The sequence below is a fragment of the Peromyscus californicus genome, unplaced genomic scaffold (genome assembly GCF_007827085.1).
Source record: "Peromyscus californicus insignis strain IS unplaced genomic scaffold, ASM782708v3 Scaffold_10__1_contigs__length_136768540, whole genome shotgun sequence".
Classification (NCBI taxonomy): domain Eukaryota; kingdom Metazoa; phylum Chordata; class Mammalia; order Rodentia; family Cricetidae; genus Peromyscus; species Peromyscus californicus.
Window position 1 is genome coordinate 31,010,818 of NW_026294391.1, and position 26,326 is coordinate 31,037,143.

At 42.3% G+C, this 26,326-nt stretch overlaps 1 protein-coding gene and 1 pseudogene across 5 annotated transcripts in view; one reads left to right on the forward strand and one right to left on the reverse strand.

The window, feature by feature from the left end:
* Window positions 1–752: 752 nt before the first annotated feature.
* Map7d2 (MAP7 domain containing 2) overlaps window positions 753–26,326 on the reverse strand; it is a 130,592-nt gene continuing 105,018 nt past the window's right edge. For 4 of the 5 annotated variants that reach the window (XM_052727939.1, XM_052727685.1, XM_052727779.1 and 1 more), the window contains 9 exons: window positions 18,282–18,670; window positions 17,569–17,695; window positions 11,231–11,435; window positions 10,608–10,712; window positions 9,335–9,391; window positions 8,738–8,816; window positions 8,038–8,224; window positions 4,961–5,236; window positions 753–2,184 (listed from right to left, as the gene is read on the reverse strand). In XM_052727939.1, the coding sequence (XP_052583899.1) occupies window positions 4,987–5,236; window positions 8,038–8,224; window positions 8,738–8,816; window positions 9,335–9,391; window positions 10,608–10,712; window positions 11,231–11,435; window positions 17,569–17,695; window positions 18,282–18,670 (1,399 nt within the window). In that variant the 3' untranslated portion in view covers window positions 753–2,184; window positions 4,961–4,986. The remainder of the gene's footprint in view (window positions 2,185–4,960; window positions 5,237–8,037; window positions 8,225–8,737; window positions 8,817–9,334; window positions 9,392–10,607; window positions 10,713–11,230; window positions 11,436–17,568; window positions 17,696–18,281; window positions 18,671–26,326) is intronic. The other variant, XM_052727860.1, reaches the window with a different exon arrangement.
* On the forward strand, window positions 24,978–25,808 carry LOC128103543 (transcription factor BTF3-like; annotated as a pseudogene).

The window sequence follows — 26,326 nt, forward strand, 5'->3', positions numbered from 1 at the left end:
AGACTCCTGAAACTTACAAGGTTCACAAGGCCCTTCAAAATTATACAAACAGTAAACAATTGCTGGTGAGAGCTGTCTCCTGCTAAGCTGTCTGCAAGTGACTTGTAAGAACATTGTAAAACTGCAGGGATTGAGTTGTTGAGAGTCATCACCACGCTGGGGTAGTCTTTTATGTGATACAGTTACCTTTCATTCATCTGTGTGCCTGTAAATAATCCCTCATCCATACACCTGAAGGAACCCCAATAAACTCACTGGTTCACCAAGCCAGACTTGGGTTTCTGTCATTGTCAGTGCTTATCTTGGGTGAACAGACACTTGTTCATATCTCCCCAGGAAAAATCAGACCACAAGTACAAAAAATCAGGTCTGGGTTTCCACATCCTTGAAAGTAAGAACCAATACTCCCATTACAATCACCTGAATGCCAAAGTGCTCTGTCAAAGTCTCTTCAATTATACCAAAATTAGCTAACAACTGCTTGCATCATTACTTGTATGAAAGCACAGCAACCTAACCATTTTCCAAAGTTCATCATGTTCTAGGGACAGGCCACCACTAAAGCCACAGCTGGCTCCACTTGGCACTGACAACTGAGGAGGAATTTTTTAATGAATTTGACAGAGAAAGAACACCTATGAAGAAATCAATTGGCCTTTTTTCTCTACCTGGTTTCAGGTTTTAATTATGTGAATTGGTTTCAGCAAGTTTCTTTACTGAGTATACAGAAACAAAACACCAGCAAGCCATCAGACTCTTCAATGAAAATGTATTTAACCTCAAACAGAATGTACACATCATGCAAATGAGGCATCACATGATTACAATGGTGCTGTGAGGTACAATGAAGCTCAATGAAATGGACACTTAGCAAAATAAAGCTTTAAGAATAATGGCCAGCTATTTTTTTTAGACGTCAGACCATGCTATCATCTGTGTGCTTGTCATAAAAGATATATCTCCTTTGATATTCATCAAGGCCAATGGCACAACATTCTTAGAGGTATGCATTTTATTTAGACTATATCACATAAACATACATAGCTTCTGAGACTAATATATTCTTAAACTGTACCAGCTTTAAAAGTACAGAACAAGATCACTAGTGAGATTTGTTTATATCTCCTGGTTGTAAATCTCAAAATTAAGGATCTTTTCAAAAGGTTTAAGGTACAAGTCAAAACAAAAAGCTCCAAAGAAAATGTCCTTTTAATAGTAAAGCTACATTTCACCACAAAAAATGAAAAATTTTAATATGGCATTAATGGCATAAAATATATGGAGTTATACATTCTAGTGTCATTTTTCTCGTTCAGACTTTTTAATGTTAAAGTCTATTAAAGTGACATACTGGGACCAACTTGGGGCCCCCTTTCAAAGCACTGTGACTTTTTTATTACAGTTAAGCAAACACAGGAAGCAGCAAACAAAAAGAAACTTCCAAGATCCAGGAGACAAAGAGCAAAACCACGAAAACAACCACCTGCAGGAGACTTGATTCATTCAATGGTTTGGAGTGACAATTTGGAGATTTTAAAGGTGTGACAAGAAAGAGTCCTTGCTAGATTCAGTTGTCCATGTCCATGTCCATAAGGGGGAAAGAAATAATTGCCACTATTTAATTATTTATTCGACCAAACATTTCTTTAATGCCCAAACAAGCAATGTGGGATAATGCTCTGCAGGTGATGAGGCTTAATAATAAAAATAAACAGAAACCTGAGAGGGAGAGAAAATGGCTAGATTTCTCCCCCACCAATAAAAAAAAAAAAGGATATAAGCAGCCCAGGTTGAGTACATGTTTAACTAGATGTGGATAAATAGAAGATTTTTATAGGAAGAGATATCTAATGTATATGTGCTCCAACTCTGGGAATGCAAGTGTCCTAAAGTGCAGTTCCCAGGCAGCATCTCGCAGGTTATATTAGAGAAGGACAAAGAAGTGCTTTAGCAGCAGCTGAAGCTCATAAATAGAACCATAAAATGAAACTTTGCTAAAGCCCAACAAGGCAAAAATCTCAAGGTTTCTACCAAGAGAGGCCAGTGTTTGCCAAACTACCTAGGAATACAGTTACACTCTGATCTAGTAATTTGGAATCCAGCGGTTAAGGGCGAAAGAAGCTTCTTCAGGTGGCTAGCAGCTCAGATTTAACACCGACAGCTTCATGGTGATCCAAACACCACCTGTGTCAATTCAAAAACAAAACCAGGTAAGATCAAGGCAGAAACCAAGTATTTTGCACTCTTCCTTGGCTAATACAGTATTTCTCAACAGAAAGAGTAGCAGTTTCCACAGAATCATTTTTTGAGTAGGGTCAAATATTCCTCATATGGGACTTCTCTAAAATTGGCAGATGTTTTGAGATTTTTCTTCCCTTGAGCGAAGAACAGTTCTCCACTGAGGAAGTAGGGCTGGTGCAGTTTTAGGAAGGATGAGGGAGGGAAGAATGGGATACTCTAAGCCACCAAGACTGTCCTTGCACCCAAACCTAAAGGTGTTTAATGTCTCAAGCACTCTGGCAATAAACCACCTTTGGTTTAGAAGGATTTGGGAACTAGTCTAAATCTCATGAGAATACATAAGCAATGTGAATAAAGTGATTCAGTCAAGATTGTTTTTTTCTTTTAGGACATTTCTTTCAGCTAAGATGTGGGGAAAATATTAAGAGCCTTGAACCTGCATAATGAGTTTACTGGATATTGAGGTAAGTGAATTGGATGGAAGTTAATTAAATCAAGGTATACTAACAACAAAAGAAACCTCTTAATGAATACTAAGCCATGCAACTGTCAAGAAGACAGAATGCTCAGATGAATTCATGTTTTCAGTGTTCTAGAAAGCAGCCACTCTTTCAGAAATTCAAGATCATTCTAGTCTACATAGTGAGTTCAAGGCCAGTCTAATCTACGTGAGACCCTCTCTCAAAATATTAAAAGTGGCCTGTCATGTATTTCCTCTCCTGTGTCAAAGGGCTCCAGGGACTCTGAAGAGAACTGACTGAAAGAGACTCTAGAGTTCATTGTCTATACTGTAGTCTCTATAGGCAAGGATTGAGGTCAGGTGGAAATCAGTACACAAAATATAACTTTGTGGCCTTCCCACTCTATTACTCTATTTGATTAAAAAATTAGACTAAATCAGTTTAGGCATCAAATTTCTGTTAGAATCCAGCACCATAAGAAATAAAGTGATGGAATTCTGAGAACCTAAAACCCTTTTTAAGAGTCTACAATGGCAGAAGGACTGGGAAAACTCAGTAGGTAAAAGTGCTTGCTGTGCAGGAATCAGTGTGAGTACAGATCCCCAGCACACACACCGAAGAGGTACATGGCCACAGGCACCTGTAATCACAGTGTGGGGTGCTGTGCAGGAATCAGTGTGAGTACAGATCCCCAGCACACACACCGAAGAGGTACATGGCCACAGGCACCTGTAATCACAGTGTGGGGTGCTGTGCAGGAATCAGTGTGAGTACAGATCCCCAGCACACACACCGAAGAGGTACATGGCCACAGGCACCTGTAATCACAGTGTGGGGTGCTGTGCAGGAATCAGTGTGAGTACAGATCCCCAGCACACACACAGAAGAGGTACATGGCCACAGGCACCTGTAATCACAGTGTGGGGTGCTGTGCAGGAATCAGTGTGAGTACAGATCCCCAGCACACACACACAGAAGAGGTACATGGCCACAGGCACCTGTAATCACAGTGTGGGGTGGGGTGGGGCAGGAGGATTGCTGCAGCTCAGTGTTCAGATAGCCTAGCCAGAACAGATGACCTCCAGGTTTAGTGACAGACCCTGTCTCAAAGGAATAAGGTGGAGAAGAACAGATGAAGATACCTGTGCACACTCAGCAGACACCATATACACCTACACAAAACCCCAAACAATTTAAAATAAAATGACAGGAGCAATAGGAATTACTAACTGCTCCAGGATTTGATTATAGACCCTAATTATGTTTTCACTGTTCAAAAAGAAGTGCCAGCTGCTAGAGAAACGGCTCAGGGGTTAAGAGTGCTTACTGCTCTTGCACAGGACCTTAATTTGATTCCCAGTACTCATGTCAGGAAACTTACAACTGCCTGTAACTCCAGATCCAGGGGGAATGTGAGGCCTCTGGTCTCAGAGGCCTTTCTTTACTCCTGTGTATATGCACACAGGCTTAAATTTATTTTTAAAATCCTAAACTGAAATCAATCAAATGTGAAATATAAGTGTACACAACTGTACATATAACTGATGCATTTAAATGCATAGAACTGATAAAGACTCTCACATGAGTGTGACTGGTGTTGTTCAGTAGTAGAATATGAGCTTAGTTGTAAAACACAGAGGGTGAGGGAGAAAGGAGAGAATGAGAGACTCCAGAGGTCAAAAAGATAGACTGAGCAATCACACAAGAGTGAGCATCACAGTGCCAGTGAGAACAAAAGCATTTTGACAACAAAAGAGCTCAGGACACACAAATCAAGTTCTTTCCGCTCTCCCCTCAGCTTTGACCTCGAAACCGATGTCTGTTTGTGAAGAATCCCGAATAGGTCAACAAAAGAGCTGACCATTTGCTCATCACTCAGTCTGCATGAGTGATTACAGGTAGAGGATGGGAAGTCACTGAAGGAGACTGAGAGGAGAGGTTCACTCTAGTAGAACTACCCTCAGCATTCTCTCCTGGCCTCTAAAAAGATGCTACCTGAAATACATTGGCCATCAAACCTTCTCAACCTTCCTACCCACAGCTCTAAACAAGGACAACGTGAGTAGAACACTACATTAGGGAGTCACATATAAAGGAATCACTTAGAATCCGTCTCATTCAGTGTGTGCCGCAATAAATATCCATGTTTGTAATTTTCAAATAAAATCAGTTGTCCAAGAGGCCGCATGGCACTTATCTGATCTTTACAAATCTCAGTTGGGGAATTATAGATTTAGAGTATCATTAAAAGACTGTACCTTTTATTAGAGGAATGCTGTCTTTGTCAACAGAAGGTGTTCAGAGTTGTTTCTTGCCCAGGACTGTTAAATCCTTCAATGAGGTTTTTGTTACAGTCATCAAGGCTGAGATTTTCACTGGATTTCTTGGGGAATGTGGGGGGGCCAGTAAAATCTAAGATATCTTGAAGTGCCCGGGCATTACCAGTTCCATTTTGGTCCAGAGACATCCCAGGAATCATTTCACTCACTGGTGAAAATTCTGGGATGGAGATAAGCTCTTCTTTGGAAACAGGACTAGAAGAGATGAGGGAGACAGAGAATGAGAGACAGAGAGCAGAGAGAACATGAGAATGAAACACGGTGTGTTAATGTACTTCCGTCTTTTTCTTTTTTTCAAGACAGAGTTTCTCTGTGAACAGTCCTGGCTGGCCTGGAACTCACTTTGTAGACCAGGCTGGCCTCGAACTCACAGAGATCCCTCTGCCTCTGCCTCCTGAGTACTGGGATTAAAGGTGTGCACCACCACCGCCCGACACTTCCCTTTTTTTTGTGTGGTTTTACTATACTGCTCTTATGGAAAAGAGAGTTAAGAGAACAACAGATGAGTTCACATCTGGGAAGCAGATAGACACAAGGTCCCTGCAGATGAGAACAAAGGAAGCAGATGGGCGGGGCAGTGAAGGGAGAGCTCAGTGTCTGAGGGTTGAAAGGAAAAAATCTACAGGCACTACCACATTACTGCAGAGAAGCAATGCCCTCCCACAGCTTTTAGGCTGGGACATTCCAAGAGCAAGTAAGGGCTGAAAGTTCAAGTGAGGTGAAAAGGGCCCTAATTTGCACTGGGGCCTCCTGGTGCTGCCCTTCCAGCAGTGCTGTCTATGGTGAACTGCTCTTCCTGGAGCTGGCTTCAGGTTCCTGTCCCCTGTAAAATGAGAAGAGTTATTTCTTCCTCCCATCACTCCTTTGAGATGTGAAGTAACCATGCTGAGAAGAGTTGATGCAGGGCCACATAAAGCATGTGCCTAGTTAAGGTTAGGGAATGGGAACATGGAACCTTCTCTCACTCTAGGCAACTCCATACCCAGCTGAAGCTTGCTTTTTCTTTATTTCCTTTCCCTAGAGATGGGGCGTTTCACTGCTGCTGTCTGCTTTAGGTATAGCAAAGGAGCATATCCAGGTCCTGAAGACTAGTAGGCTAAGAATTAAGGGCCTGTCCCAGGAAGACTCTTAACATATAGAATAAGGCTGATGTCAGGCTCCTCTTCCTTCATGAGATCTTAGAGAAGAATCTAGAAAAACTGGTAGATTTGTAGAAGCTCAAAGGATCCACTTCCCTTACACCTGAGCCAAGCTAAGGCACCATAACTGACCTAACATCTTTGAGTATCTGGGCAAGCTGCCTTATTAAGTATAAACATCTGGCTCCACCTACAGCTTTCCCCATCATTCCCCTTATTTCAACTCAAGAACACAGAGAAAATCTGGGCATGGTGGCACATACCTATAATATCGTCACTTAGGGGAATTAAAAGTTCAAGGTCAATGTGAGGTACATAGTGATTTTGAGGCCAGCCTGAGCTACATGAAACTCTGTCTCAAAAACCCACTACTACCACCATCAACAACAATAAAGAACACAAGTAAGAGAATGCCACCACAAGCTTACATGTGGCTCTAGTAGTAACCTTTCTCTAAAGGAGAATTCAGTATATAAAGCCCATTCACTTTTATGAATCCTGGCCAATGGCACCATGTCTTGCCCCCCAAACATAAACTAAAGCATACTTGGCTCAACATGGGTGTGTTAACCGTTCTGATTACCTCTGTTTTTCTCTGCTGGGAGCAGAATGGCACCAGTTAGGGGAAGGTGCCACACATGATGTTGGGGGTATGGGAATATCCAGTTGAGGGTTGGTTGGGAGCTCTACTGTCAGTCTATACAGGATTTTCTCTGCTGGTGATAGGACTGTTGCAACTTAGATGTTCATGTGTTTAGTTAAAGCCCAATGTGGACGAATGGATATTAATGATCAATGTGTGTCATAGGTTGCTCCTATCTGCTCAGATAAAGCAGAGGGTTCATGGCTGATGAGAAAAGGGTAAGCTCTTAACAGGTAGGAGTTCCGGTAGAACTTCTATAAAATACTGTCACACTCCCCTGACTTGGAGAGCTACCCCTGACTCTAACACCTCTACCTCAATCACAAGCAAATTAGCTCTTTTTATCACAGAGTAATTTGCCACATGACGTCAACGGCAAACATACCAGTTTAAGAATACCTTAGGGTTTTAGTAACTGAGAACAAATTAGTTTTTCATTGGGTCTTTAACAACAAACTTTCCCCCATCATCCTTCTGTGGCAAAACCTTGTTATGCAGCCCAGGCTGCTGTCCAACTCTTGGTTCTCTAGTCTTAGCCTCCAAAGTGCTTGGATTACAAGCATCTGCCATCATCCTCAGCATTAAATTAAAAGTTCACTTAAATGTGAGACTTCGTGGACACAGGACAACGCTGTTGTGGTCAGGCGAGACCTCCTTTACTTGCAGGTACACTACTTCCCAGCTTCAGAGGGCTGGCTAGTCGAAGATTCACAGCTGCTATCCTTTCTTTCAACAATTTCTTTTAACTGACAGGAGCCATTATGGCCACAGTTACTCCTGCATCATCCAACCTGCAGTGCCTTGCCTACACTGAATGACTAATATATATCACTATATATAGTGATACAAATGATGTCCCGGTGGAAAAGCAGCCTCTCCATCTCCCAGGAGAATGAGAACACATCCTTACTTAATGCCTTCCCTCACTCTACAGTCCTCCTCCTGTAAATCACATGCCACGAAACCCTGTCTCCCGGATGCCAAACTCAAGACACTTACATTACACCAGTGACAGCTTTCCTGCATCAACAAAACCTGCTTTGAGGTGATTTCAGTATGGACAGGAAAGATGAGTGAAGGGATAAAGTAAGAAAAGGTATATTGTAAAGAAACAACTAAAAGAAATGAAAAAGGTGGGGAAAGTGGGGAAAAATGGAGCAATTGGCAGTGACTGGCAAAGAGATCAAAATTAAGTGCAAAATAAATGAACATACCTCACATCCATGGATTGAACTTCTTCAGTTGAATCATCCAGACTGTTTGATTTCCCATCAAGGCCCTCCAGATGAACAGGTGCCCCAACTGGTTTAAGACCATGGGAGAAAATGTCTTGGGGGAAGGTTTCCAGAGCAGCACGCTCTGAGCCATTTACTTCCTGGCAGGTGTTCAATCCATTGATTTCTGATCAAGAACACAAAGTCTTCAGATGAATCAGAAATTTCAAAATTGATAAAGTAGCAGGAAGCACATAACAAGGCAATTATTTTCATACTTTCTTTCACCAATAACACAATGGTTTTTTTGTTGTTGTTGTTGTTGTTGTTGGTTTGTTTGTGGAAAGAACTGACAATAACGCCATGCAATTAGCTTCACAAAGGAGAAGGGAATAGGATCTCATTATCAGTGTCTGCAGAGCCTCAGTTTAAGAGATAAGCCAGGTCTTAGTAATACCTGATGTACAGTCAAGGTCTCTGGAGAGCATCCTGGGCCACATAACAATTAGAGAAGGTGAGGAAGGCGGTGGTTTCCCAAATGGAGCCAGTAACCCTTATGCTGGAAAGATGTCTCAGGAGGCAAAACTGCCAGCAGCCACTGCCTTGGGACCTAGCTGCACTACCCTGACCTCCAGCCCCAGCAGGAAGGTTCACTAGTCCTCATCACCTAGAGGACCCAAACACCAAACCTCACACTCACCTATTTTGTTGGGGACAACTGGTTTTGTCTTATTTTCCACATCTGCCACAGGCTGAATCTCCACTTTGGGGTCTTCCTTCTAGGAAAAAAAATAGAAGGTGGATGACTAAGAAAGAATGGGGAAAGGAGAAAAAAAGAAAAAGTATCCAATAAAAAATAACTATAAAATGAAATAAAAGTTAAAAATCAATCAATGGCAGTGACTGGAAAAGAAATTAGGAAGGTGATGAAGGTTGAAATATTGACATTACAAAGACAAACACTTTTTAAAAAGCACCAGGGAGTATTCAGAGCCCTTCTGGAACAAAGCAGGAAGTGATTCTTTGATGCTCTGTATTTCTCTTAATTATTATGTCACTTTTCTCTTCAAACTACTGTGTCTTTTCTTGTATTACCACTCTACTACTCTAGGAGTATCTTTTACTTTCTTCATCTCTGAAATTTCTCTTTCCTTTAAGGTCTCAGTTCCTTCCTGAGCCTTGTCTTACACAGAAAAGGAAAAATGTACTTTTTCTAGACATTTGTTCCAAACTTTCAGCGTCACTAAATGATGCTGTTCTTCTCCACTCATGATGTAATGGCTATCTGAATTCTTACCTTCGCTTCTAGAGACGCATCACTCTTCCTTGTTCTCTTCATGATTTCATCTATTCTCTGTGTTTGCGGGAAGGTGTAAGAGAATAAAAAGTTGTAAGAATAAACTAAGTAAATTAAGTAAGAATAAAATGTTTGAAAAAGTTGGCTCCATATACAATTTCCTATTTCTCAGAAAACATGTAAAAGGTCACTGTGAGCAGACGGAAAGTATCACAGAAAGGTTTCCCATTGGTTCTGCAGAAGTCCTCCACTGCTACAAACAAGGTCGAAGGAATGTACTAACCCAGATCTAGAATTAACATACAGTTTGTATAGCAGCTTTCTTCTTCTCCATAAATCAACAACTTGTCATTTGCCATTCAAGAGGACTGCTATAGAAAGCTAAGCTGAACAGTAGCTCAGGAAGGACCACAGATCCCTTATCTCCTAGACCTACAGCAACACAAAGGCCACACTGGGCCTAGGACACCACAAAAGCAGGTCTTTATAATCAGTCTCCTTAAACCCAACTAGATATGTAAGTACATTAAGTTTAAAAGGAATAAATATTTCAATTAAAAGACAAACACTGTTAAATTAGATTCAGATAGCAAGTCCTGACTATATGCTATTTACAAAGTATGCTCATAAAAATATACAGCTTCAAAGAAAAATATGGAAAAAGATTTACCATCAAGACATAAATCATAAAAAGGGTGCCAAAGGAGACTTGAAGGAATATTATGAGATCACTAGGCATGTTGGCCCATGCCTTTAGTCCCAACACCCGGGAGGCAGAGACAAGCAGATCTCTGAGTTTGAGGGCAGCCTGATCTACAGAGCGAGTTCCAGGACAGCCAGTGCTACAAAGAGAAACATCATCTCCAAAAGCAAACAAACAAACAAAAAAAAGAACTGAAAAGGGAATTTCATGTCAATTCAAAAAGAAAATGTAACTATCATATATATATATATATATATATATATATATATATTCAAGTAACATAGGGCTTTAACATACACTGTGTGTGTGTGTGTGTGTGTGTGTAACAAAACTGACAGAAATGAAAGGCAAGATGGAAAAATTCAAAATCACAAAAAGAGCTCTACTGATTTCAGGGCTGAGGGTTGAACAAATGGCCTTATATGTGATAAACAAGCACTCTTCCCACTAATGGAGCTTCCTAATCACTCCCTTCTCAGTGACCAATAGAACATGATAGCAAAACCCATACTAAAGCCCTAGACTGGATCCCTGCCTATCCCTTGGGTCCTGTGATCCCCCACCTCTTACCTTCTTCCGCTCCAGTCGCTCCTGCTCAATCTGTAGCATGATCTGTTCTCTCTCTAAACGCATCTGCTGAGCTGCCTCCTGCGCCTTTACTTCTGCTGCTTCTTTCTGAAAGAAACGGGCCAACCAAGAGTTAGGCCTCACACACGGGGAAGGTCTCTGTGTCCGTGGGCAGGCCAGGAAATATGCACATCGGCAGACAATTCCAGAATCTAATTCACCCGAGGAGCAGTGTTCCACAGTAAGGAGTCGTGTTAGTAAGTGACTTGTCCAGTTTCCTCACTCCTCGGGGAGGAAGTTCTAAGTCACAAGCTCTAGCCTCTTAGGCACTGAGTCACAGTCAGGGACTTTACTCCCATACCATATTCATGGGATTTTTCTCCCAAAAAAACCAGTGGCACCCAAATTCTTATTCCAGTGTCTACCTCTAGTAGAGAACTCCAAGCTCATATGGCACACATTAATAACTTCACTTTATTTCATGTAAGCTATATTTAATAACCAGCACAGGGAATTTAGGAAAAAACTTCAAGTTCTTATTATGAGTCATTCAAATTAAACAAATTTTGCCCAATATCAACTAAGGCCATTGAAAAACAAGGAAAGTCTGAGCCCTCAGACTGTACCTGCTTTTCAATCACGGCTTTTTCTTGTTTTTCCTTTTCTTGTTTCTCTTTGGACACCAGCTCCTCCTCAGCTTTCTGTTTTGCCTTCTCTCCTGCCTTTTTCTTCTCTTCTTCCTGTTGCTTCTTTTCCTCTTCTTGCTTACGGGCTTCTTCTAGACGCAGCCTTTCCTCTTGTGCCTTTCTTTTCAATTCCTCTTTTTCTAGCCTTTTGAGACCAAAAGCACTGTTAGAGGAAGACACACTCCAAAGGCAAACTACCAACAGACCATGTGCTGACCATAGCACGTAAATCTCAACATGTTCACACACACGCATACACACAGACAGAGACGACAGACAGACAGACAGGCAGGCAGGCAGGCAGACAAGACACACAGACACACACAAGAGAGAGAGAGAGAGAGAGAGAGAGAGAGAGAGAGAGAGAGAGAGAGAGAGAGAGAGAGAGAGAGATACCGCGAGCGCGAGAGAGAGCAAGTGAGCGAGAGTGAGAGAGACTAAGAGTGTTTTAGTAACATTCTTATGGTCCTAAATTTCCTTAACCCTCATTATCACTGAAAACATAAATTCCTTCCCACATACCTACCAGCCTCTGCTTACCCTTTTCCTCGGTGCATCCAATGGCAATTCCATTCTCTTACTGAAAAGATTCCCTCTTACATCCACTTTACTTCCCTTGAAAGTAGTTAAAAACTAGCACAAAAAAATCTGGCTGCCCATGTGAAACCAAGTATTTCACAATTTTCAAGTATGAACCTTCTCCCTTTAAGAACAATTTCCTCCTTTCCCATCAGCCCTCTACCAAGGCCACCTAAGCCCACCACATTTGTCACTGTCACTAAGCTACCTCTACACTCTAGTTTCTCTTTGAATAGTAGAAATCTTTTGTCTTTTACTAATCTTCTTCTAGCGTTCATCAAACCTGGGAGCAGTTCTGTCATCCTCTTGATCCTTGTTATCATACCCATCCAAGCCCAGTCCTCCTTCCCTACCAAGTAGAAAGTGTTATTATTATTCAGTAGTTAATGGATATCCCTTGTCTTGGTCACTGGCCACTGGGAAGGGTCTTCATCTAATGCCCTCCATCTCTCAGTCCCTCACTGTCATAGTGTGCCCACGCCAGTCATGTGGGCCTTGAATTGCTTAGTCTTGTGGATGAATATGTGGACTTCACTGTTCAATATTCCTATGCATTTTAAGTTTTCATTTAAAAAGCTTCATCTTCACCATCAATCTTCGATCTGATCTTAGCCCATCCTTCTACCTCTTCGGTGACCTTCCCTGGTGAGCACTGTACAAACTTCTACCCTCTTCTTTCCCTCAGGATCTCCCCCATGCCTCTGGGTCCCCACCTGAGAATTTCAGTGATGACACTGGGGCTATTCTGTTCCCCAATTCCCAGCCTGGGTGGTCATTAGCATTACTCATGCCCTTCTCTGGCTTCCCAGGCTGCCTAGAGAAAGGCACCAACAAAGCTGATTGATCTTGTACTCCTTAGTCTCAGCTGATGTATTTTTAGTCTCATCCCTTGGATTCCATATGGACAATCACTTGTTGTCAACCTTTATCATTATTTTAGTTGACAGTATTACCACTACTTTACAGAGAAAATTGCTTCTTAAACTTCACTCACTGATTCACTGTATTATGACTGAGAACGTTCCCTGCCTGTTCTGATTAATATGCAAAGGACTGTAAATACGACTACCACTGAGGCAATAAATTCTACCACTCCTCATTGCTCTTACTTCTTTCGCTAGTTCCCATTCCTTCCTATGCCAGTTTTGCCCTTCTATATACAATTTCGCATGGGCTCCAAAAATACTCAGGTCTCAGGCATCCCAATTCATCCTCTTAAACTCTCTCCCGCCTGCCTTCTGCTTATGACTACCCTCTTACCTCTTTCAGGATGCTTCATGTTTTTACACACGTCTTCTCAATAATTTGTCTCCAAAAATCTGTTCATTGCTTAAACCCCAAGACAAATATAGTCTTTCCTAAGCCTCAATATATCTTACAATAGCCTGACAACACTGAATTTTCTTCCCATGAGGCCCTCACAGCCTCTGGCCACCTTGAGGTGGTACTGTCCTGTCTTCCTCCTGCCTCCACCTTACCTTGCTGCCACACATTGGAAGGCCAGTGCCTGCCCTAGCTTGCACCCAAACCACTTGCCAGCTAGAGACGTAGCCAGCCAGAAGCCAGGTATGAACAGCACTGTAGATGCCTGCCTGCAGTTTCAGGCCTGTGCTGTCATTTGGACAATGACTTCAGGTTGGCTATGTGACCTGGTCATGATAAGCTTTACTCAAATATTCTTTGATATGGGCTTCTAACAGCCATTTCAGCTCCTGCATGTAATCTATTTTGTAATACCAGGAAGTTCTCCTCTTTGCTAGTCTTTGCAGATGTCTTCCCCAGACTGGATCTATGGTATCAGTTTGCTTGCCCCAACTCCAAGAATCTCCCTGTATGTCTTGGGCCATCCCCAAGTCTAGAGACTGGGATTGCTATGTGGGCTTCTGAGAGAGCTCTGATATCCTGATATCACAGCCATCTGGAACTGGACCAGCTTTTTGCTCTTTTAGGGACTAGTTGCCAAAACACCTAATAATCCCTTTCCTTAAAGATCTCCCAGATCCATGATTTGGACAGTGTTTCCGTCAACAGTAGGTAACAATAACTGGGCTTTCACAGGTGACAATAACTGGGCTTTCCAGAGTTTAGCACAAGTATCTTTATTTTTTGCTACATTCTCTCAATTGGTAATCACATTTCTGTGACTTTAACTATTGAAACTAAACAAAACAGATGTGAGGATGATCCTATTCCAAGAGATGTCCGCTGTGTTCCAGCCTCAGGCTGTCTGGTACTTTCCTTTCTCACCTCACACGTGGCACTATCAAAGCTTCACATTCTGGCAAGAGAGAGGAAAACTGATTTGGGGTTAAATGTATTTATTCAGTTTCACCTACGCCACAGGCTTCTATTTTATTTCCAACTACCTGTGTGTTCTGCAGGTGCCTATGTTTATCTGAAATCAGAGAGTTAATTTTTAGCTTTTCAGACTGATTTTTTCGCCTTTCCATGGTCTCTTATTAGGTATGCCATCATCTTAAATACTTCAAATCAAATTTTAACATCTCCTCCAAATAAGTCCCTTTCTTTTTACTTGTGTAAGCCTGTATACTCCCTTTTCTCTTGCCTTCACCATGAAATTGTAGCGCTTGAGTCCACTTAACCCACTGCTGTCACTGAGGCCATTTTAATTGGTCTTCTTCTTCTTCACTGAGCACCAAGCAACAGTGATCCACAACTGTACTCTGGACTTTTAAAATAGTAACTAGAAAAGGGAGACAGCCTGTGGACAAATGAGGCCCTTAGTCAGCTGAAAGCTAAGCTCAAAGAAAGCTAAGCTCAAAGAGGGAGGAGATCAGCTCCCTCCCCAGAACAGGTCCAGAAAGGCCATAGAAGTGAGTTGACCTGCATCTTGAGAAAGAAAGACATATCATGTGGCAAGGAGCATGAGCTCATGTGGAGGCATAGCACAAGCAAGGGTTTTTTGGTGTGGAGATGCATACTAGAGTACATGAGGAGAGATGAAGGCTGGCGGGGGCGGGGGGAGAGAAGGAAGAGGAGCAAGGAGTGGCCAGTCCATGGAAGACTTGTTGGGAGGTTTGGATAAATTCTGTAATCAAGACTCACTAGCAAGGATAGCCACATTTATTTAAGGAAAGTCACTTTGGAAACAGCACAGAAAATGGACAAGCTCTGGGAGATCTGGAGCACTCAGTTAAGATTCCACAGGCACAGTCTAGCTGATCTATCTGATGCTGGAGGAGCATGGGGAGGATAGAAATGCTAACATGAGAGCCAGTGAAGACTTCCCTAACAACTGATGTAATGTGAAGGACAATGGAAATGTTGAAAGCAGCTCTGAGATGTCTAACTTTGGGACAGTATGGAGTGTATAATATGAACAAGAAGTCTGAGTGATGTATACAAGTTTATGGCTTCAAGATGCTGAATTTGAGATAAACTTGCAACACACTAAAATATGTACTTGGAAATATAGGTTTTGACTTATAGACAAATGCTAGCTAACAGAACTTTCTGAGATAGTGAAATGATTCATAGAATTATGTTGTTTATTCTGGTAACTACTAGCTACATGTGTCTATAAACAATGATGTGTCTAATAAGGCTAAGGAATTGAATTTTCCTCAATTTACAGTTACATATATGTAGGCACTATGGTGTAAGACAATGCAGCTTTAGATTAAATTCAGGGTCTAGGCACAGATTCAGGAGTCTTCAGTATGTTCCAAAAAGTATAGAAGGTTTACAAAACAAAGCTACAGTTAGCTTCAAAAATTGGTGATAAACACAAGGTAAATGGAAAATGAAGTCAGGAAGGGAGATGAGAACAAGTTCACTTAACACACTGATGCACGAACTGTCAGCCATAAATATTTTGAAGCCAGAGGAAACTGGAAGTATGGCAGGGACAATAGCTAGCAACACCATGTTCAGGGAGGACTTGACAGGCAGAGCACTGGTCAAGGACAAAGGACTTGGAGTCCAGACAATATTTAAGGGGACTGAACAGGTAAGATGCAGGAGACAAAAGAAAATCAAGGACAAGTCCCACAGGGCCAAAGGAAACCAAGCATCGAATTAAGAATCTGGTAATGAGCCGGGCGGTGGTGGCGCACGCCTTTAATCCCAGCACTCGGGAGGCAGAGGCAGGCGGATCTCTGTGAGTTCGAGGCCAGCCTGGGCTACCAAGTGAGTTGCAGGAGAGGCGCAAAGCTACACAGAGAAACCCTGTCTCGAAAAACCAAAAAAAAACCAAACAAACAAACAAAAAAAAAGAATCTGGTAATGAAAGGTGGAAGTGTGAACAGTGTGAACTGGGAAAATAAAGACAGGAAGGTAATCACTTCTTTCTGCAGCTGGACTGTGAAGGAAATGAGAGAACATAGTAGCTGGAAGGTAAACAACTTCCCTTTTGAAGTACACAGCAACAAGAATATCACTCACCTACTCAGGGGATGTTGTATTTCTGTGGCTACATCTACCAAGTCTGTCATTTGAAATGTCATGACTACATTACCTATGACTTTCCCTTCACATAACTTCCAGCCCACCCAAACCAGCCTGAATACACCATCCAACAATAACAAAACAAAATAATTAGAGATGTTCAGAAGGGACCTATCCCCCAACTGTAAAAACAAACAAACAAAAAAGAATAGATAAATAAACATTTAATCAGAAACCACACGCCAGGTGGTGGTGGCGCACACCTTTAATCCCAGCACTTGGGAGGCAGAGGCAGGCAGATCTGAGTTCAAGACCAGCCTGGTCTACAGAGTGAGTTCCAGGACAGCCAGGGCTACACAGAGAAACCTTGTCTTGGAAAAAAAAGAAACCACAAAGGTTTTACAAGATTTGTAAAGAATATCTTCTTATTTGTTACCTTAAATTCAGTGCTGGCCTTCAAGTGCTATAGCACTGCTTGCTTCCTGTCTCACTCCTTAAACGGTACCAGATTGTACTCTGTGATCATCCCAAGAGCCTCTTCTCCTTGTAGTGATAAAATTGACCTTGTCCTTTAACCATGTGTTGCCTTTCTGAACACGAAGATCAGAAAAAGCAGGACTGCCTGTATCCCATCAAAGTGTCTTGGCACTATTGCCACAGTGGCTTTCAGACATTGATGAACTGCTAAACTAGAATGAGACTAGGGCCAGTACATTTTCACTATGTTCCCTGAACACTTCTGATAGATACCCTCCCAATATTCAGAGACCACTGCAATGATATCCTTTGTCTTGCTCCAGGAGAGGATTTCCACATGCCCCATTCTCATGGGCAAAGGGGTTGGCTCTTCTCTCTGGCTTCTTATCTACGGGACTCTGACCAAGTCTCTTCCCTCCCTGACTTTAGAGCATGAGTTAGCATCATCTGGGAAGCAGAGTCAAGATCTCTATATCCAGAATCTTCTGTCTTTCCAGGGAGACTCAATCTATCATCAAAGCTCAAACTCTCCTCATAGCTCTACTAGAGTTGCCTATATAGTTGTCTCTATATCCAAGCAAGGGAAGGAAGGTACCTATAATATTTAGATCCTAGACATGTGGGTTTCTAGGTCCTCAGAAAACAGCAAAGTTCTGTCACTGTTAATGACCTAGAATGTCTGTGAAGTCTATGCACTCTTGATTCCTATACTTCTGTCCAGGTTCTGGCAACACAAACACTGTAAAAAGAAAGGCAAGCCAATCTTCCCAAGCCCACCTGGACATCAGATTACACAAGTCTGAGCTCCTGGATACCTGTCTTGTTCTTCCTTCTCCAGGCGTTCTTGCTCCTCTTGTTCCTTCTGTAGCCGAGCCTGACGTCTCTTCTCAGCTAGGATCTTTGCAGCTTCCCCTGCATCAGTGGTACCTGCTGTGGCTTTTCCTGAGGCAGTCAGACAAGCAGTAGCAAAGAAATCCAGGGGAAATGAGCACAATGAGTCCACTCACGTAGAAGTGGACACAAAACTATTTAACTCAGTGTAGTGATGGCAAACACTGCAAAACGGTGTTACAGTTAGTCACTAAGCAGAAGAAGCTACAATGGACTAGCTGTGACCCTGGGTATGTTCATGCCTCAGTGTGGGCAGGAAACAGTTGAGGACAGCTACAAGCAAGTTCCACAACACTACCATCTTAGTGAACTCAGTACATGTCAGAGACTTTAAGGACTAAAGCTAGTGCTCTCTTGTGCAGAAGCACACATATAGGCCTATGTGGCCCATCTTAGCACTCCTATGTGTCATAAGTTCCACAGTCATAAGCAGAGTCAAGGCCTAGGTCTCCTCAGAAAGAAGGGAGGATTAAAAAATGATGAGCAAGTCTGAGGGAGTGTACAAGGAGATGGAGTTGTCCTAGGACAAAACCCCTTCTCCCCCAAAACATGAGAGAATGACATATAGGTAAGGACTGAGGAAGAACTATGAGGGGAAGGGCACGGTTAACTCATAACATCAACAGATAAGGTTTACCTGCACTGTGCTCAGCCTTTCCTCCTGTGGCAGAATGTTTCTCAGTAGCATGCTTATCAGTGACATACTTCTCGGTGGCATACTTGTCCGCCATGTGCTTCTCAGTGGCATGTTTGTCCGCCATGTGCTTCTCAGTGGCATGTTTGTCTGCCATGTGCTTCTCAGTGGCATGTTTGTCCGCCATGTGCTTCTCTAGGATTTCTTCTATGGGTAGGCCAGTGGTCTGCTGACCAGTGGCACCTTCCTTTTCCTTATTGCTCTTCTCCTTCTCTGCCTTCTTCTTGAGTGTTTCTTCACTGGGAATGGGAGGAAAGCGATACTTCACAGGAGACCCCATATATGGGGGCTTCATTGTCTTTGGAGACTGTGGATATGCTTTTGAAATTGTCCTGGAAAACCAAAACAAGGCCAGATACTGAACTTGACCATAAAACTCTTCACAAGAAATTTTGTTCCAAGATATTGCATAACTTCATCCTTCTATAGAAACAATTATAGGGCTTAGTATACATACACCCCCCAAAGTCATCCCCAAAGAAATACATGGTATCTGTAAGATGGCCCTGGAAGAAAGATACATATTTTACGAAATTCAGCTGGTAACACCATGTCCTATATTTATGTTTTGTGACAATGTTTAGGATGGTAACATGGTTTGGATATGATTAGTCAACTAAAGATTGTGTGTGTGTGTGTGTGTGTGTGTGTGTGTGTGTGTGTGTGTGTATGCATGCCGGTGCACATGTAAGGTCAGAGGACAAGTTTGTGGAATCAGTTCTCTCCTTCCATCTTTTTTTATGTGCATTGGTTGCATTGGTGTCTTGCCTGCATGTATGTCTGTGTGAGAGGGGTCAGATCTTGGACTTACAGACAGTTGTGAGCTGCCATGTGGGTGCTGGGAATTGAACCCGGGTCCTTTCGAAGAGCAGTCAGTGCACTTAACCACTGAGCCATCTGCTTTTATGCAGTGAATCACACCACAGGCCTCAAGCTACACTTTCTGGGACTGGATTATTTACTATAAGGATGAGTTAGAATGAGAACCAGCCTTCCTTGCCTCACACAGACATACCCTTTCATATGTACCCAATTTTCTTCTTTTCTTCCATGTAGCTACATCACCAGAAGCCCAACAAATGTTGGTACTATGCTCTTCAACTACTATGCTTCCAAAAACTATGATCCAAAACAAGTATCTTTTCTTCATGAAACACCAAGCTTCAAGTATTTTATTATAATACAAAACAAGCTAAGGCATTTTCCTATATCCTCTTTTTAGATGAACACTAGAGTTGGATTTGATTTCAACATATAGCAACAGACAAGCTGGCTTCATTTTTATTTATTTATTTTAAGCTTTATTATCAGAAAAAAACACATACCAAAATTAACCAGACCCAAAGACTATATAACTCAATTAACTTCTATACAGTTAGAACAACCATTTGGAACAGAAGCTGTGGAGATAGCTCCATGTTTTAAAACTGTGAAAAGGACATATATTATGGCATTACAAAGGGTCACAGGTAGCCCAGGCTGGCCCTCAGCTCACTATGTATAGCACACTGGTCTTGAACTTCAGATCCTCCTGCCTTAGTTTCCTAAGTGCTAGGATTATTATAACTGTGAGCCAACACTCAGCCCATCATAACCATTTTTAAAGGTACAGCTATATAACAGTAGGTACATCCATACTATTGTGCAACAATTGCTGCCATCCATTTCCATTAAACAATCCCCCATTCTCTCAGGCCCTGGTAACCACCATTCTATTCTACTTTCTGTTTCTGTGAACTTGCTTATTTCAGGCATTTTACTCATGAGTGAAACCATATATTTGTCCTTTTTTGTCTGGCTTATTTAAGTAAGCACAACGCTTTCATGTTCCTGCTCTTTTTTGTTTTGTTTCATTGTTTTGAGAGAGGGTCTCATGTGTAGCCTTGGCTAGCCTCAAACTCACTGTGTAGCTAAGGATGACCTTGAACTCTCATTCTTTCTACCTCTACCTCCCAAGTACTGGAATTATAGGAATGCTCCACTATGCCTGGCTCAATCCTGGAAGCAGTTTAAAAATTACATTTAGAGTATGTGTGTGGTGGTGTGTGTGTGTGTGTGTGTGTGTGTGTGTGTGTGTGTGTGTGTGTGCGCGTGTGTATGTGTGTGACAGAACTTCTTGCAGGATTCAGTTCTCTTCTTCTACAATGTGGGTTCCAGGGATCAAACTCAGGTTTTCAGCTTTTGTGGACAAGCACCTTTACCCACTGAGCCATTTCACTGAGATTCCAGTATGTTCTCTTTAGACTTATCAAAAAGTAAACACTCATTGGCTACTGGATAAAAGATAATAAAATAAAAATCTAAATGATCCTCTTAAATAAGAATGAACCCGGGTAAAATGTGGTAGTATGTTCTTGTAATCCCAACACTTAGGAGGATAAGACAGGAGAATTTTCGAGATGCTGCTGCTTCAAAAACTAACAATAATATTAACCAAAACCAGGATGATAAACTTATGCTGGCTAGTTTTATATCAGCTTGACACAAGCGAGGGTCATTTGGGAAGAGGGAATCTCAATTGAGGAAATGCCCCTACCAGATTGGCCAAGGACAAGCCCATGAGGCATCTTCTTGATTGATGATCACTGTGGGAGGACCTAGCTCACTTTAGGTGCCATCCCTGGGCTAGTGGTCCTGGGTGCTATAAGAAAGCAGGCTGAGCCTGGTGGTGGTGGTGGTGGTGGTGCACACCTTTAATCCCAGCACTTGGGAGGCAGAGCCAGGCAGATCCCTGTGAGTTCAAGGCCAGCTTGGTCTACAGAGCTAGATCCAGGACAGGCACCAAAACTACACAGAGAAACACTGTCTCAAACCCTGGCCCGCAAAAAAAAGAAAAGAAAGAAAAGAAAAAGAAAGCAGGCTGAGAAAACCATGAGGAGCAAGAAGCCAGTAAGCTGCACCCCTCCATGGCCTCTCTATCAGCCCCTGACTCTAGGTTCCTGCCCTGACTTCTCTCAGTGATGGACTGTGAAATCTAAGTATAATCAAAATAAACCCTTTCCTACCAAAGTCGTTTTGATCGTGGTGTTTTATCCTAGCCTAACTAAGCCAAACTGTAATGGGAAACCATACTGTATTGTTTTCTCATGTTGACAGTGTTCCAACTGTGCATTATTTTTCTATAAGCTGCAAAACTTATGTTTTACTTCAAAGAACATATACAAACATAGCAGAAAGTCTTGGCCACATGTTTTTCTGTACCGTCACCAAGGACTGTAAGTACATTGTTAAACAGGCAGATCCTCAGTTGTCCTCCACCTTGGAAAGCCTCTGTCTGTTTTCTCAAGGTGGCAATGGCCTTCTGAGGTACACAGTGATCAGAGCTATAAAGCACTACACATTTGTCATAACCAGTCAGAGTAACTGAGAGAGACTTGGTCTAATGTTCTACCACAATCAATAAATATGACTTGCTCTCCAGAACATTATATAGGTGCCATGGATGCCTTCAGTCCAACAAGGGCAAAGGCAAAGGGGGCGGATATGAGATTTGATGAGAGAAGTCACAGTAAAGAATGTTATAGTATGGTAGATGGACCGAAACATTTTCTCCTCCCATAGACATTCCTGCCTTGATTCATTAATGAGTCATTCTTAGTAATGGAAGACTGGCAAAAACTGCCTGTTTTTTTTTTTCTTGCACTCACTCACTCCCCAAAGAGTAAGGTAAGAGTTTTCTAATCAGTGAGACTAAGCAAGGTGCTGGACACAAACAACCTGATCATTGTAGTTCTCTTGCTACAGGGAGTTCTCTTGACCTACAGGGAGCCTTTCTTTTGGGCTTCTCTAAGTAGTATGAAGAGATGGGCCCTGCCTCAGGGGTCTGCAGTACACAGGTACCTCTTCTCATGAATGAATACATACATGATGTTTTCTGCAAACACTACTCTAACCGGGAGGGGTCTCTACAATTGGACTATAAGACACCTTGCGCAGCCTTGGTGCAGGGGGAGGGACTTGGACCTGCCTCAATAGAATGTGCCCGGGTCTGCTGACTCCCCATGGAGACTGATGCTGGAATGTCTTTCTATACACTGCGAATATGTGTTGCTCTGATTGGTTGATAAATAAAGCCATTTGGCCTATGGCAAGGCAGCTTAGAGGCAGGCAGGAAATTAAAAGAGAGAGCCAGGAAGAAGGTGGGGAGAGATGCTGCAAGCCACCACCAGGAGAAGCAAGATATAAAGGTACTGGTAAGCCATGAGCCATGTGGCAAAGTATAGATTTATAGAAATGGGTTAATTTAAGATGTAAGATCTAGCTATCGAGAAGCCTGAGCCAATCATTAGGCCATACAGTTCATAATTAATATAAGCCTCTGTGTGTTTACTTGGGTCTGAGCAGCTATGGACCATGGGGCAACAGGAGCCAGGCAGGAACAGAAAAACTTCAGTTACATGAGATCTTGCTGTGGAGGAGGTGGGAATGGGGGGTGGGTTGGGAGGAGGGCTGAGATGGGAGGAGGGAGGAGAGGGGAATCTGTAATTGGTATGTAAAATGAATAGAAAATCTCTTAATAATAATAATAATAATAAATAAATAAAGTCAATATCAAATATCAAAAATAAAAAAAGAAATAGTAAAGTCTATGATGATTAATATTCACTGTCAAATTGATTAGATTTACAATCGACATGGAAACCCACTCCTGGGTGTGATTATGAGGGTGTTTCAAAAAATTTAGCTAAAAGGGGAAAACACACTCTTTAAAAAACTTTTTTTCTTTTCTAAGACAGAGTTTCTCTGTTTAGCCCTGGCTGTCCTGGAACTCACTCTGTAGACCAGGATAGCCTTAACTCAGAGATATAGCTGCCTCTGCCTTCCAAGTGCTGGGGATTAAAGGCTTGCACCACCAGCACCTGGAGAAAAACCCACTCTTAATGTGGGTGACCCCATCAATGAGGTGGGGTGCTGAACAAAAAAGAGAAAGAGAATGCTAGTGCTTTAAGCTCCTAGTGTCACACTTTCCCCACCATGACAGACTGAACCTTCAAACTGTGAACCAAACCCAACCTTTCCTTAAGTTGCTTTTGTCAGGCATTCAGCCACAGTTATGAGAAAAGGAACTAGCATAAAGCCTGAACTGGCCACAAGCTTAGCAGCCAGAAAAGTCACCATCAGAATGCCAACATGCCATTCTTGTCTGCTTTAAATGACTCACTAATGCAAAGATGAGGTCATATTCTCTATCTCTGTCTGCAGAAACCTGCAGTTCTGTCAGATCCATAATGGTCACATGGAAGTTAACATCACACCACTGATTGTGAGGTTCTGTTATAAGTAAAACTACACATGAAAAACAAACAAACAAAACCCTTCTACCTCAATATCTGTGACTTTTTTTTTTGGTTTTTCAAGACAGGATTTCTCTGTGTAGCTTTGGTGGCTGTCCTGGAACTCACTCTGTAGCCCAGGCTGGCCTTGAATTCACAGAGATCCACTTGCCTCTGACTCCCGAGTGCTGGGATTAAAGGCATGTGCCACCACCGCCTAGCACTTCTACCTGTTAAGTGAGAATAGTTTACTTGGGATAAAATTCAAGAAGGCTGTTTATAGTCCCCCATCCCAATCCCTCATTAATAAACAGAATATGACCCAGGTGGTGGTGGCACACGCCTTTAATCCCAGCACTCGGGAGGCAGAGGCAGGCGGATCTCAGTGAGTTCGAGGCCAGCCTGGTCTACAGAGCAAGATCCAGGACAGGCTCCAAAACTACACAGAGAAACCCTGTCTCAAAAAACCAAAAAATAAAAAAATAAAAATAAACAGCATATGCTAATACACACACAGACACACACAGGCACACATGGGGGGGGGTGTAATGAACAACCAAAATATAAAATATAGTCTTGAAGGTCTCAATTTTAACTGTGTATAGAATTTCCAGAACCTCTTGTCTCTATATGTTTATATGGATTTAGCATCCTGCTGGGCACCATGCAAGAGCAGTACATCTTGAACAAGTCACAGTTGGTCTGGCAGGTTCCATGGTTCTCTAGCCAGGCTGACTTATAGTACTGCAAGCCAAGGGAAGCCCGGTAATGCTATTTTTTTCTAGTTCCCAAAAATAGCTATCTTAGCTGAGGAAAGAAATTAAACATAACTTAATTGGGAGAAGTCATCATGCTTTTTATAGAGTTTTGTTTTGAAGTATCTCTACACCTATTTATTCAGAGCCAAATTGTTAGTGAAGTAGGCAGGAAATTGCTATTAACCACAGTTGTTTTTTTTTTAATAAGAAAACCAGTCCTCTCCAAGACTGCAACTGTTCCCTGAGACAGAGCCTGCCAGCACCTGATTGGACTAAGAGGCGAGACTTTATCCTCATATCCTCATATCCCAGCCCCTAGGCTTTGGGCCCAGGGGCACAACTCTATGCCCCCACACCACCACCCATTGCAGTCCCAGTTTCAGGCCAGTTGGGAGGCAGACCTCCTACAGACAGGTCAGACTACCACCATCCCCTATCAGACCCTGTAACCCAAGCACTACCTCCCCCAAATCCCACCCACCCTCCGAGACTGCAACTGTTCCCTGAGACAGAGCCTGCCAGCACCCGACTGGACTAAGTTCAAGATTTGAAAACTGAAATCGAGACAATAAAGAAGACACAAACTGCCCTCTAGCTGCCATCTTGCGTCCCCGCGTGTGTGCGCCTTATCTCAGCTGGTCTGCCCGAGACCCCCTGAGCGCGAACCCTAGTCCCCCCGCGCGGCCCCATTTCCACTCCGACAAGATGAAAGAAACGATCATGAACCAGGAGAAACTGCCAAACTTCAGGCACAAGTGCGCATTGGTGGAAAAGGCACTGCTCGCAGAAAGAAGAAGGTGGTTCACAGAACAGCCACAGCAGATGATAAAAAACTGCAGTTCTCCTTAAAGAAGTTAGGAGTGAACAATATCTCTGGTATTGAAGAGGTGAACATGTTTACAAACCAAGGAACAGTGATCCATTTTAACAACCCTAAAGTTCAGGCGTCTCTGGCAGCAAACACCTTCACCATTACAGGCCACGCTGAGACAAAGCAGCTGACAGAAATGCTTCCCAGCATCCTAAACCAGCTCGGGGAGGACAGTCTGACTAGTTTAAGGAGACTGGCTGAAGCTCTGCCCAAACAATCTGTGGATGGAAAAGCACCACTTGCTACTGGAGAGGATGATGATGATGAAGTCCCAGATCTGGTGGAGAATTTTGATGAGGCGTCTAAGAACGAGGCAAACTAAACTGAGGCGACTTCTGAAGAAGGTGACACCTGCAGAAGTTATAGGAGCTGCTATTTTATATCATGACTGCTTTTTAAAATTCTTTTGTTTATGGATCTGATAAAATCTAGATCGCTAATATTTTTAAGCCCGAGCCCCTTGGACACCGCAGCTCTTTCAGTTTTTGCTTAAACACAATTCATTCTTTGCAGCAAATTAAGCTGAAGAAGCCTGGGAATAAAGTTTGGAAAAGGGTTAATAAAATTCTTTGCCTAGTTAAAAAAAAAAAAAAAAAAAAAAAAAAAAAAAAAAAAAAAGAAGACACAAACTGAGGTAATGCTGAAAGTGGAAAATCTGAGTAATATTTATCACAGGGAAAATCCGACAAGATGAAGTATCAATTGTATTTATGCCCCAAATACAAGAACAGGAACTTCAGATGCAAGCATAACCAACAGAATGCAAGAGATGGAAGAGAGGATCTCTGGCGCTGAAGATACGGTAGAGGAAATAGATTCATTAGTCAAAGAAAACACTAAAGCCAACAAAGTCATGACCCAAAATGTCCAGGAAATTTGGGACACCATGAAAGACCAAACCTAAGAATAATAGGGATAGAAGAAGGAGAAGAATACCAACTCAAAGGCACAGAAAATATATTCAACAAAATCATAAAGGAAAACTTTCCCCACCTAAAGAAGGAAATGCCTATAAAGATACAAGAAGGTTACAGAACACCAAATAGACTGGATCCAAAAACAAAGTCCCCTCACCACATAACAATC